Source organism: Dendropsophus ebraccatus, chromosome 10 (genome assembly GCF_027789765.1).
Source record: "Dendropsophus ebraccatus isolate aDenEbr1 chromosome 10, aDenEbr1.pat, whole genome shotgun sequence".
In the NCBI taxonomy this organism is placed as follows: Eukaryota; Metazoa; Chordata; class Amphibia; order Anura; family Hylidae; genus Dendropsophus; species Dendropsophus ebraccatus.
In genome coordinates this window covers 85,122,213-85,136,511 of record NC_091463.1, presented here as the reverse complement: position 1 = coordinate 85,136,511, position 14,299 = coordinate 85,122,213, and the positions used below count along the sequence as shown (strand labels likewise).

General features: G+C 43.7%; 1 protein-coding gene across 1 annotated transcript; it reads right to left on the bottom strand.

The window, feature by feature from the left end:
- Nucleotides 1-284: 284 nt before the first annotated feature.
- On the bottom strand, nt 285-5,789 carry LOC138766461 (uncharacterized). Its single transcript, XM_069944053.1, has 6 exons — nt 5,774-5,789; nt 4,206-4,369; nt 3,692-3,754; nt 2,120-2,272; nt 1,880-1,942; nt 285-494 (listed from the first exon to the last, which is right to left on the bottom strand). Exons 1-6 carry the CDS (start codon nt 5,787-5,789, stop codon nt 285-287), a joined length of 669 nt encoding a protein of 222 aa, XP_069800154.1.
- Nucleotides 5,790-14,299: the final 8,510 nt, after the last annotated feature.

Sequence of the window (14,299 nt, the reverse complement as noted above, 5' to 3'; positions counted from 1 at the left end):
ATTATTATTATCGTAATAAATACATAAATTATTAAATTATAAAACGAATACAACGTCCATTCACAGCACGGGAGCAGAAATCCATGTAACATCTTTATAGAGAAACAGGCCGGTCCCCATGCGTCTTTGATCACTGATTCTTATGGGAATTTGTGCACATGATCCAGGCTTTTTGCTGATAACTGGACCATGGTAGACATATAGAGACGTGATGATAGGACTCGGCATCCATGTGGAGGTAACATCGGCATTCATCCATTGGTGTAAGGCCCAGGTAACGGACTTTAGATGGTGATCATCCTCTTCACTTTCTTGTTTTTCTTGTTCTTTTTGCCTTTATGTTTCTTTGCAGCATTGGGTTTGGCAGCGGCACGAGGATTCGCCTTCTTCATGCTTTCCAGGCTTTGATCCCCATGAACACAGTATCCCACATCCTCTACTAAGATCCAGAGCAGGTTCAGGAGAACATCATTTTCCAGACACTCACTGGACACCTGAATACATTGGAAAAGAAATCATTGGTCACCATGATGATCTCTCGTTATTCTTTATTAAAAACATTTTGTGTCCAAGTCATAGTGCCCATTTATCTGTCTACCCATAATGCCTATATATTTCTACCTCTAGCTACAACTGGGACCTGATTGAAAGCACCACAATGACTGTAGTAGCCAATTGTTGCCGTAATGTCATGATGACCAAGACATTGGACCTTACGTGGATTGTCCATCAAGGTCACATTGGTGTCACGAGACCAGAAATGGTGTCTGGTGGTGGAGGGTTAAAGTGCACCAAAAAAGGGCTGGTGATAGTAAATGGCTGCCCTGCTCCCCTCTATTACTTTCTGCTCTGCTTCTCTGATATAGAGATGAGCGCAACTCGAATATGTTTGAGACTGATCGTTCGGCTTTTGAATACTGGTGGCTGAAGAAGTTGGATGAAGCCCTAGGGAGTCTGGGGAAAAAATGGAAAGAGCCTATGGCTTATGGTTGTATCCAGATTTTCCAGGACTCCCTAGGGCTTCATCTAACTTTGTCAGCCACCAGTATTCATATGCCAAACAATTATCCACGAGCATGATCGAGTTGGCTCATCTCTACTGGAATACAATGCCACTTCTGATTCTCCCCGCTGCCTATCGTGACTAGCCAGTTAACACTAGGCGTTTATGGATGGACTGGAAGTCACTAACCAAATGTAAGAGTATCTCATAGATTTTAAGGGTATGTTCACACTGAGCAAAACAGGCTGAATTCTGTGGAGCCCCCTCCTGCCTCAGTGTGCCTCTGCTACTCGCCGCTTGTTCAGCCTGTTTTACTCCGTGTGAACATACCCTTACACTAGAAGGCTATGTTCACACTACGTATATTTTCATAAATCTACGGCCGTTGTTGCACAGTGCAACAACGGCCGTGATTATTACAGAAAAATATGTTACATTGCTGTCTATGGGATACGGGACGGAGAGTATACATATGGTATACGCTCCGGCTGGGATCCCTAGTGGCGCCGCAAACAACGGACATGTCAGTTTTCTGCGGCCACTATTCATCGAATAGCGGCCGCAGAAAACCATGTCAGCGGCTCCAGCTGCTTGCTCCATAGTGTGCTGTGGGGAGTTCTGATGCGGGCTCGCGTGCATCAGAACTCTGCGGCTGAAAAAAATCATCCGGCTGGTACTGCAGTACCGGCCGGGATGATTTTTAATAAGACTGGCCGTTCCATGACCCGGCTGGGTCACGGAACGGCCGGTCTCATACATAGTATGAACATGGCTTCAAAGTGTATTCTGGTCCACACAGCAAGAGCAGTGTGAATGGGTACGACAGTGGAACCAGAACAATTACACCAAGACAGTTTTTTGTCGCCATTTATTTACCGTTGTCCTGTACTGGTCGAGATGACTCTCACAATCTCTCAAGTTGGGGGACTCAACTCTGTCCTGGAAGAGAACACAGATGACACATTACTACTTTTTACAAAATTACATTGCACAATTATGGGCGAGATACGGGCAAAATATGGGCAGCATTAGCTAATCTATTGCCCCATGTAACTGCAATGGTAGCAGTACCTGAGTAATGTCCCTACACAGCTGCATTACTCAATTTGCACTTACGCAATTCATCAGGTCGTCCTGGAGAATGGAGAAGGCTTCCAGATTTCGTTTCACCAGGTCGGTCTTCTTAAAATTTCCTGTTGTATTGATGTTTTCCAGGACGTTGATTACTAGCGACAGTCTTTGTAATGTGAGCGGCAGTCTTGCTGTCCCCTGTGGAGATAGGTGGAGGAGAACAGAATTAGGAACGTGAGGTCCAAGCATAGTATACATGAGGGTTACATGGGTCCCGGTAAGTAGGAGTCAATGGATGGTGAAGCTTCTTTTGGGGCTTTCATCAGACTGCAAAGAGTGCCCGTCTAGGCTAGAATTGATCGAACCTCTGAAAAACGTAGGTAGAGTTGATCGAACATCGGAAAACCTAGGTTCAATTGAACTCGAACATTCACGAACCTGCCGCATTTGTTTGCTGATGCCTTCCTGGTCCGTGGGGAAGGAGGAGAGTGCCCGAGTACCGCCTGGAATTCCGGGCCTAGGTAATAGTCTGAATCCCGTAATTCCAGGCGGTACCTGGCAGTCTCCTCCTTCCCCACAGACCGGGAAGGCTTCAGAATTCAAATGCGGCAGGTTTGTGAATCATCGAGCTCGATCGAACTTAGGATTTCCTGAGGTTTGATCAACACTAATTGTTAAATCTTTCTCTCGTCTTTACATTGTGCAGATTCGCTATAATTCGTGCACAACCATTGTGTTACCTACACTAGAACAACTGTACAGCCAATTCACCGGAGGCAGGTTCAGTCTCTGTAACAATGGAGTAAGAACAAGCAGACGGCGGCCGGCTGGGCTGCCTGACTAATGTGCCGTCATGTGCACAGCGCAGAATGCAGTCATGCTCGGCTTTACACTTGTTCTTACCATCTCAGGTAATGAACAGGAAGAAACATAAAGACAAGAGCAGGAAGAAGCCATAGACCTAAAACATATGTGGGCCGTAAAGCTGCGTCATCTGAGGGATCGGAGCTTGGGCCCTTTCACAGTATATTGATCTCAAATAATTGTAATTTATCGTAAATCTCTATCACTTTAATATTATGAATAAAGGCAAATAATGGTCGCTATTTACTCTAACTTTTACATTGTGGGAACATAGCCTAATAGTCCAGTGAGAAGTACTATTGGCAGTTTAAGGGTGTGTGACCTGTGCGGGAATACACATTAGTTGTCACTACCAGGCTGCTAATGGCCCTGATGGCTTGGACATACTGTAGAGCATGAACACAATACCACTTAAAGGAGAAGGGTATTCTGTTAAAAAAAAAAAAAAAATTTTTTTTCACATTTATTTAATAAAGTCATATAACTTTGTAAATGTATTATTATTATTATTATTATTATTATTATTATTATTATTTTTTTTTCTTACATTGTCAAGCAGTAAGGGGCAGCATGCCCCCTCTGCTGCCAACAATGGCTGTGTCAGATACTGCAGGGTTACTCAAGCCTGGTTCTACTGTGTTAAGAACTGCAGGGCTACTCAGGCCTTGGTTAGAAATCTACAGGAATGACCACTTCCTTATGGTATAGAAGGACATATAGCAAAAAAGTGGGAAGAAAGTGTAACCTCCTTACCATTATGTCACAGTTGGTGACGTTTTCCAGGAGAAGACCTTGGGTGCATGAAGCTTTGATTTTCTGTAGATAAAAGAGCGAGATTAGAGACGACCAGATGAAATCCCGACCTATACATATGTCCACGTGGAATCTGAGTTACTTATATTAAAATAAATAAAAATAAACCAAAAGTTGGTTGTTTTGCAGCTATTAAATTCTCTTGAATTTGAATAGAACAATTCCTGGTCATTCACAATCACTAACATTCTTTGGATGTAAAATTAAGTGCAAAGTCCTTTTACGGCTGAAGAACATCTGCTTTTTTGGAATTTTTTTTGGCATGTTCAGAAATTTGGGAAAAAAAAAAACTAAAAAGAAGTTACAAGTGCTTGTGATGCTGCAATGGCCGAATGATGACATCATAGTGACATCACACGGAGCAACACTGAGCTATCCCCACAGTATAACTGCGATATGAATCTCCCCTCCCCTACACCATTTCCGTACCCTTCCCCCCCAGATCTCTGCTCACCTGTAGGTTCTGCAGCCTTCGTGCAGCGTCCATTGTGTCCGGTTGCAGCTTCTTATACTTAGACATAGGACATCTCTTGTGCAGCGGATGACCCTCGGCCGGGTCCTGCAGACACGCAGTATATAACGCAAGAAGAAGCACAATTCTGACAATGGTGGCCATGCCTGCAAATGGGGAGAAGAAGAAAATTAGACCCAAATCCTTTCATTGTTACAGTAGAGAAGCTACGTGTGATATTCTATGGGCAGGTGGGCAGACAGCGCAGACCCCTCACCTGTTCTTGGATGGGGTCTCTTGGAGGAAGCAATGGTGTAAATGTTATAGGACGCTCCATGTTTCTTCTTTTATATCCCGCTCTCCTGTAAGAAGATGAATTCACTTTCATGATGTTTTCTCCCCAATTGTTTTGGCGATGTAACTTAAAGGAGAATGGTAACTGCAATCTGTGGGAACTTCTGTACAGGTTTCACTTTCCAATGTAGCAGAGCCGGTGACGTAACGTGTCTGTGCCTCCGCCTATCACCGAGCCGCTCCTGCTGCAAACCAAAGGTCTCCGTATCTCTCTTGTACACTACACATATCTGCTGGCTGTGACAGGTTACATTCCATAGACGAACACAACACCCGCACCTCATAGGGAAGTAGTCGTGTGACAACAGTCCCAGTGCTGGAGTAATATTCTAAAGCCCTGAGCCCATAGTGGTTGCCACTGCACGCTGTGTCACAGCTATGTCTATGGAATAAAGAAAATAGGAGTTCAGGAGTTGTCTAAAAAAACACTGAGATTGCATAAAAGGAGAACGATACTTTAATAAAGTAAATGGAGATAAACTGCAATACTATGAACAACCTATGGACAGGTGTGATGCTGTTTTTGCAATAAAGTATTTTTTTTTTAGTAACAAAATTTGTGCTGTCTCCAGCCACCACTAGAGGGTGCTTATTGCATACAGTTCATGCATTGAACTCCATACGCTAGCAGTATGCAGTAAACTCCATAGCTTCCCTAGTGGTGGCTGCAGGCAGACAGAATTCTATTATTTGACTCGCCATCTCTGAGCTATATCTGATGACATTCAGTGATCTAAACTTTGACATGTCCATGCAACTAGACAAAAGTTTAATAAAGAGGTTGTCTGGAACTAGAGAAAGCGCAGCTACTTTCTCAATTACTTACAAAAACAGCACCACCCCTCTCCTCAGGTTGTGTGTGGTATTACAATTCACCTCCATTGACTGCAAATCCCCCACAGCCAAACTGAGGACAAGAGTGGTGTTGTTTCTAGAAGAAAGCGGAAGGTAGGTCATGGTGACCTATGAACTAGATCTCACTTCAAGGTCTAAGAACATAAATAGTAGTATAGTATAGAGCTCTGTCCGCTCACTGTAGTGCAGGGTGAGGGGTGACCAATCACTTGCCAGATGGTGAGGCGGGACGCCACCTCTGTGGTGGTTGGTCGGAATACAGCTCAGTCAGATGTTTGGTTGTTGTGACGCCAGTAACAGTGGAGCACACAGGTATGGTGGCACACCTACTTTATTTTAGATAGGCTGGCCATACCCTTTACCTGTGGTCGGTGACATGCCGGGCTGTTTGGGGGTCCCTTGGGTGCTTATCACGGTGGTCCAGAGTGGAGTTCTGACCCACCCAGACTATTGGTACCACCACCCACAGAAAGGGAAGATGACCCAGGAAATGCAATGGCTGTGTAGGTGCTTAATGAATAACCACTTAAAATAAATAAACTCTTCTTTACTGCAGGAAGGCTTAATACGGTGATATACAGCAGGATCTTGACTTGATAATATACTTTAATCTTTAGTGATACGACCTGCGCTGTGAGCTTAAGGAGAAGTACAGCCGTGCTGACTGAGTTGTGTGCTGAGAGGTAGAAGAGATTCAGAGGAGTAGAGAGGAGGATGTTGAGAGTCCCAACCCAATGTAGTACTGTGCTCTGCTGAAACTTCAGAAGGAGAATAAGTAGAATACTTTAGAGAGAATACTTGTGCCCATGTTTTGACTTTTTGGTCTTTGCACCACCTATTGCCCACCAGTGTCGTACGACCCGTCCTAGAGGGTGACATAAGCCCCAGACCTTTTTACTTAGGATGAGCAGAGTGGTCAGAGTTCTCTGAGGACACCTGCGCTACGAGATGGAGTAGGCTTCTAGCAACTTTGCTCTATCCGGATAAATTCCTCTTTGTTCAGGATGCTGTCCCGCACTTTTAGACTGGTTCTCGGCTTGGGTTGGGGTGATCCCTGACTTGTCCTCTCTAAGGGCCCTATTCCACCAGATGATTATCGTTCAGATTATCGTTAAATCATTCGAATCTAAACGATAATCGTTCAGTTGAAATGTAGCTAACGATTAACGACCAAACGAGAAATCGTTGATCATTTAAAGAGACCTGGACCTATTTTTATCGTTGCTCGTTCATACCTCGTTCGCAAATTTAAAAAATCATTTGATTGTTCATTGGTCGTTAGCGGTTGCGCTCAGTGCAAATTCTAATTGGCTAAACACATTGATTGACATGGACAATGGACAATCTTCCATTGTTTCTACATTTTCTATTAATTTTTTTTTTTATTATAATTGGTAGCGGATTGACGAACATCATACCCAAAAATGTATAGTATAAATGTGTAATATATGGGCGACTACATTCGGGCAAGACCCACAAACACCTCGTATAGGTGACTACTGTGCTCAAACCCGCACACCCGGGTTTGAGAAATGACAAATTACGTACGGAGGAAAGGGCCCGTTTGAGTGGGCGGTCGTCGACCGGAAGTGTAGGCCGTCGTAGCCAGCGCCATGTGGCATCGAGCGTTGGGCGAGTTTTTAAAGAAGGGAAGTTACAATATACAAAATGTTTAGGGACGAAGGTATTTATTGTTTTCCTCACTTGGCGCGAGAAATTAGGCTGCCGCAGCCAGCGCCACGTGGCATCGAGCGTTGGGCCAGTTTTTAGAGGCGGGAAGTTTTAACATACCAAGTGTTTTGTAACGAAGGTATTTATTGTAATATTTTGCACCCTTGGCTCGAGAAATTACGTACGGAGGTAAGGGTCCGTTCGAGTGCGCGGTCGTCAACTGGAAGTGTAGGCCGCCGCAGCCAGCGCCACGTGGCAGTGAGCGTTGGGCAAGTTTTTAGAGGAGGGAACTTATAACATACGAAGTGTTTTGGGGAGAAGGTATTTATTGAAATACTATGCAACTGCTGCTATTTTAGTGGGCCACGCTCCTCTCATCTCCAGTTTAGGTGTAGTTTTGCAATGGCATACAAGACCAAACCCAATATGGAGACAAGAGATTCTGCTTGAATTGCGTAAGAGTGCGTAACAATGAATACACCCATAGGAGGTAGACAGGACACAAAAAAATTACTCGCCCCCACCTACTTGAACGATAATCTGATGCTTCTCGTTCAGTTGAATCACTGTGAAGTGCACGATCAACGAGCTTAAAATGACCGCAAGAACGACCCGATTTAACGACCATCGCTTCGTTGAAATGCGCAAAGTGGTCGTTTGAGATTGTTTATCGTTAGCGATAATCTAAACGATAATCGTCCAGTGGAATAGGGCCCTAAGTGTGCGTTCAGCACTGCATAGTGTGTGGAAGTGCTGTTTTCAAGAAAAGAGTGCTAAGGTGTCTCCTGTGCGTCCGTTCACAACAGAGACCGAACCTACTTGGCTACTGCCAGGGCCTTTTTGACTTGCATCCGTCATCTACCAAAGCCAGAGTTAGACTCACTAAGGTGTGGCTACACTTCCTTTCCACAAATGACTTCCTCCTACAGCAAGTGTAATGTGTGCTGTGAGTGGGTGAAAAGAGAGTGCAAGAGAAAGAGAAGGATAGAGATAGGCAAAAAAGAGAAGGAGAAGTATAGAGATAGGTAGAGAAGAGAAAGAATTCCCATTGGTGCACAGGTCCTAGAAACAATAACCCTTTAGTTACCTACTGCTGTGCAATACTTAGGTACACAATATACATTCTAGCATCATCTAATGGCAAAACTTAGGTACTACTTCATAACCATTTCTTCTTTGACGTAGAGACTTTTGCAAGGGGTGTAAAGACAAGAAACACCTGTGGTGGGACACCACAAGTCAGTGTCAGTCAGTGTCAGTCAGTGTCTATGTCAGTAATGTGTTTGTGTAAGTTAGTCGTGTCTCAAATGATTGTGCATAGTGTGTGGCTAATGGGAGCATAGTAGATGGATGAGGGGCCTGCTGAGGCTCTGTTGCTTGGGGGTCCGCAAAAACCTGTATCCGGCCCTGACATAGCATTATACAAGGGTTTATGAAGATGCAATAGAGGGGACATATTCCTGTAAGATATTATGCCATAACATCCCTAATATCCCAGGGGTATGGAAAGTGAAAGCTTCTTACTTGGACGTTTACAGCCTCAGGTTACATCATCCTTTTAACCTGTTTAAACATTCCTGAATTAAAGGGATATTCCACACAGAAACCAATATGAATTATCTTAGGTGTCTCCAACCCGTGGCTCTCTGGCTTTTGGGAAACTACAACTTCCAGCATGCCCTGACAGCCGCAGGCTGTCAGGGCATGCTGGAAGTTGTAGTCTCTCAACAGCCAGAAAGCCAAAAGTTGGAGACCATACCCCTATCCACCAGATACAAACAGGATGAGGCTATGTTCACACACCGTCGAAATGACCTCGGTTTTTTTATTGCACAGCCATAATTTAACGGCAAAGAACGGCCGCTATTTGCATAATGTTATTTGCAGCTAAAAACGTCCGTCATTTCAATGGTGCGTGAACCAAAACTGCTGCTGCAGACAGAAGTCTATGGGACAATTCCATTGGACTTCTTGAGTCTGAAGGGGTTAAACGAAAAGTGCAACTTCACCGGCTTGTCGTAGTTCCTGGTTACGTTCCTGTGACTGCGGGCAGAGCAGGAAACTTCAAGGCCGCCACGTTCTCTGCGGTTTACCAAGCGTATCACGAGAATACGGGAGAGACACAGTATACAGCCTAGGTATAAAAGCCGCTAATGTTATTTTGTAGATAAAACTGTGTAAAAATTGGTCATTTTAGTTTATTAGTGTATTTTATAGTGTATTATAAAAAGATGGAGAGTGGGGAATGTGTGTTTGTACATTTGTAGTTGATGGGGGTTTTACCCTCCATTACTCTGAGATATGATACAGTATATAATTCTATAGCATGTTCCTGTTATGTGTGTTTTACATCCTGTGATTGAGTTTCTATAAACTTTAGATTTTTTTTAGTTATTATAATTAAAGGGGATATACAGGATTAGAAAAACATAGCGGCTTTACTTCAAAAACAGCGCCACCCCTGTCCTCAGTTTGTGTGTGGTATTACAATTCAGATCCGTTCACTTAAATGGATCTGATAACAAGGATGGGGAACGTTTAGCCCTCCAGGTGTTGCAGAACTACAATTCCCATGATGCCTGGGGGCAGCTAGAGCTTGACATGACAGGAATTGTAGTTTTGCAACAGGTCGAGGAAAGACAGGTTCACCATCCCTGGCGTAAAAACTGAGGACAGAGGGGGTGCTGTTTCTAGAAGAAAGCTGCTATGTTTTTTACAGTTTGGGAATTGCTATTAATGAGGCTAAGGGATACGCTGAGCATGCAGAAGAAAGGGGTGACCACCCCTTGCTTTCTCCAACTCAGTGTCTTCTTAAAGGGGCTATCCAGTAAAAATCTTTTTTTATAAATCCACTGGTTTAAGAAAGTTATATAGATTTGCAATTTACTTGTATTCAAACATCTCAAGTTTTCAAATACTTATCAGCTGCTGTATGTCCTACAGGAAGTGGTGTATTCTTTCCAGTCTGACACAGCACTCTCTGCTGCCACCTCTTTCCATGTCAGGAACTGTGTGGAGTAGGAGAGGTTTTCTATGGGGACTTTCTACTGCTGACATGGACAGAGGTGGCAGCAGAGAGCACTATGTCAGACTGGAAAGAATACACCACTTCCTGCAGGACATACAACAGCTGGTAAGTACTGGAAGACTAAAGATTTTTAAATAGAAGTATATATATATATATATATATATATATATATATATATATATATATCACTTATGAGCTCTTTCAGAGATGTCAGGACAGGTTGCACAGGATGATGTAACAGGAGGCTACAGAAGCAAAGGTGTAAATTTCCCCTGACAATAGGTAAGAAGCTTTCAGTTTCCTTCCTCCTCAGGCGTGTAATACACGGGATATAAGTGCGGCCATTGCCCTGTAAATCTTGCTGGACAATGTCTTCTCTATGATAAACCAGTATACTGGACTATGATGGGTATGATGATAATCCGGATCCTGCTTATTAGCCACCATGGCTTATATATTAGATCTGCTTGGACACATATTAGTCCTTGGTTTATACAATCTCATTGGAATATTCTAGCAATATGGTCATTGTCATTAGAAATCTATAATATAAGGATGTATAAAGAAAATAATCCGCACGTCATTACAGGGAGCCTGCCATCACTTTCATGCTGCCTGAACCATTAGTCAGGACGGTGCCTGGTGGCTTCTTCCATCCTTGGTTTGGCTATCGGAAGAGATCTATCAATCAAGCCCAGTGTGGCGGTAAGAAACCACTAGGGACCGCCCTAATGCCTTATGATTCAGGCAGGGGCTGATTATAATGTGGGGGTCTTGGGCAGCTGCCCAGGGCCCGAGGCTTCTGGGGGGCCCATGGCCGTCCAAACTACCCACATCATTACTTTCATGCATTTCCATCCATGAGGCAGAGTGAAGTCTCTGCCTCACAAAGGGCCTCTGCTGCAACTGATGGGGGGCTGACCCTGCAGCCTCCAGCACAAAGACAGGGAGAGTGATGAAGGACCTGAGTCACATGATCTGCAGGTCCTCAAAGTTACAGCGTGGAGAAACATTGGTCTGACTACAAAGAGGAAGATGGGAAAGACAAATCTGTGTGTGTGTGTTTGTGTCAGTGAATGTATGTATGTTTGTATGTATGTACTGTATCTATGTGTGTATGTAGCTGTGTGTGTATGTCAATAAGTGTATGTATGTACTGTATCTGTGTGTGTATGTCCATGAGTGTATGTATGTACTGTATCTGTGTGTGTGTGTGTGTCAGTGAGTATATGTATCTACTGTATCTGTGTGTCTCTATTTGTGAGTGTATGTATGTACTGTATCTGTGTATCTCAGTGTGTATGTAGTGTATGTATCTGTGTATATGTGTGTGTCAGTGAGTGTATGTATGTACTGTATCTGTGTGTGTATGTATGTATGTATGTATGTACCTGTGTATATGTGTGTGTCAGTGAGTGTATGTATGTACTGTATCTGTGTGTATGTATGTATCTATCTATCTATCTATCTGTGTATCTATTTGTCAGTGAGTGAATGTATGTACTGTATCTGTGTGTGTCAGCCAGTGTGTCTATCTATCTATTTATCTATCTATCTATGTGTGTCTGCGTCAGTGGTGTGTTTGTTTGTGAATGTCAGTGACTCAAGTGATTCACAGGTTTGTTTCCAAAGATGTTCTGAAGCCGGGAGATGTTCCCCCTATATATTGAAGCTGGAACACAAAACAGGAGAGCAGGCAGGAGAGGAGCAGCAACAGGGGAGCGCGTGGGAGGTGAGTTTGTTTTTTTAATTTTATTTTTATCTAGTCATCATGGGGGCCATCCACTATAGCAGGACTACTTAAAGTGGGCATCAGCAAAGGGGTTAGTATCTACTAAAGGGGGCAGCAGCATAGGGGACCAACTATTATAGCGGGCAGCAGCACAGGGGACCACTATTATAGGGGGCAGCAGAACAGGGGGTGGCATCTTCTAAAGGGGACAGCAGCACAGGGGACAATATACTAAAGGGGCAGCAGCACTGGTGGCCATATACTAAAGGGGACAGCAGCACAGGGGACAATATACTAAAGGGGCAGCAGCACAGGGGACAATATACTAAAGGGGCAGCAGCACTGGTGGCCTTATACTAAAGGGGGCAGCAGCACAGGGGACCATCTTCTAGAGGGGGTACACAGGTTTATATGGGACTATACAGGGGACCAGGGGGAGGGGCATCTGTGGCAATTAGTGGGGTCCTGGGTTGGGTGGACAGCCCGGGGCCCAGGGTACAGTTAATCACCCCCTGGGTTCAGGTGGCATTATAGTGATGATAGGTTCTCTTTTAGTAAAAATCCCAAGGTTGGCTATTTACTGTAATAAAGCATCAGAGGTTAGCGGCCATCCCCCTGGACTTTCTTCGGGGCCACATATCACAGTGTAATCACTCAGCCTTACTCCTTCGAGGTTGGGACTTCAGTAATGATGAATTATATTCTCCATCCAGCGGCTTCCACCTTATAGAGCGGTGACAGATCATTTCTGCAGGACGGAGTCTTGTGATGAAACACTCTTTTAATTTCCACCATAAATTTTCAATCAGATTTCCGTCCATGTCATGGAGCGGATACGTCTCTCCTGAAGGGAAGCTTTCACATTGCGGCCAGACGCATTGTCATCCTCAGAAGCGACTTCATCATCTCCAGACCTAAGTGTGGGGATTGCATATCTACTTCCAGGCGGAGTCGTCCAGCGAAGAGAAGACACACCACACGGTTGTAAGTAATGTAATGTTTATTGAGTTTATTGCAACATTAGTGCACAGACATAGAGAGAACAAACAGCAGTGACAAATGGTCAACATCTTTTCAAACAACCTCCCTCCATGTGATAGCCTGTGTCATCTGTAACATGTTTATACATGACTTCATTTACCAAAAATGACTCCATAACCCAGAAAAAAACAGGACCAAAGTCTTGGCCACTAGGTGTCTAATTTCTCTGCTATCTGCTTTTCACTGCCAGTTGTTAGGGGAAATCTGTCTCTAGTAACAGAGACAGAAAAATGGAACAAAGAGAGTTGGGGCAGGGCTTAGCATGTGCTCTGTTCAGGATATGGGGAGAGAGAAAGAGAGTGGCTTTAGACTGTGTGGCTGCAAACTTATGCTTTCTCTATTCTCCAAATGATCTATGCTGTCCATAAAAGGTAAATCAAGGCTACCCTCCCATGTCAGCAGCAGCAGCAGGAGGTTACAGTTAGTGTAACCTCTTTTCCTTGTTGTACTGTCCATGGAAGGTAAATCAGGTCTTTCCTCTCATGTCAGCAACAACATTTATTGTGTTGCTGCTGTTTCCTTTCTTTCTTTCCATGTAGCACCTAGGAGAGCCAGTGCGTCAGTTCCCCCTTTCTCCCTCCACATGTCAGCTATAGTAGTGGAGCACAGTGTAGCCTATTCAGCCTAGTCCACTTTAACAGCACTATGTTGCTGGCTGTTATTGGCCATAGAGGGGACTCGCAAGGGCTCAGTAACATCATCTCCACCACTCTGAAAAGTTAAAGGGGTGTTTATGGTGAATAAAATGATTTTTCTTACATCTCTTTAATAAAGGAATAGATCTTTGTAATATAATACTCCAGTACTCAATCCTATAGCTTATGGATATATATATATATATATATATATATAACACACGTATGGGGTCTCTTGCGTTTACAAAATGGGTAAGGTGTAACACTGAGCATATTGGATGTGATCTGTTAAAGGGGTTGTCCAGCAAAAATATTTTTCTTTCAAATCAGCTGGTGTCAGAAAGTTATATAAATTTGTAATTTACTTCTATAAAAAAAATCTCAAGTCTTCCTGTACTCATCAGCTGCTGTATGTCCTGCAGGAAATGTTGTTTTATTTTCAGTCTGACACAGTGCTCTCTGCTGCCACCTCTGGCCGAGACAGAAACTGTCTTGATCAGGAGAGGTTTTCTGTGGGGATTCATAGAAAACCGAGACAAAGTTCCTGTCTCGGCCAGAGATGTCAGCAGAGAGCACTCTGTCAGACTGAAAATAAAACAACATTTCCTGCAGGACATACAGCAGCTGATATTTATGGGAAGAGTTGAGATTTTTAAATAGAAGCAAATTACAAATCTTTATAACTTTCTGACACCAGTTGATTTGAAAGAAAAATATTGTCGCTGGACAACCCCTTTAATGGTTAGTAGTTGTGGGCTTGGAAATAGCACATATACAGGAT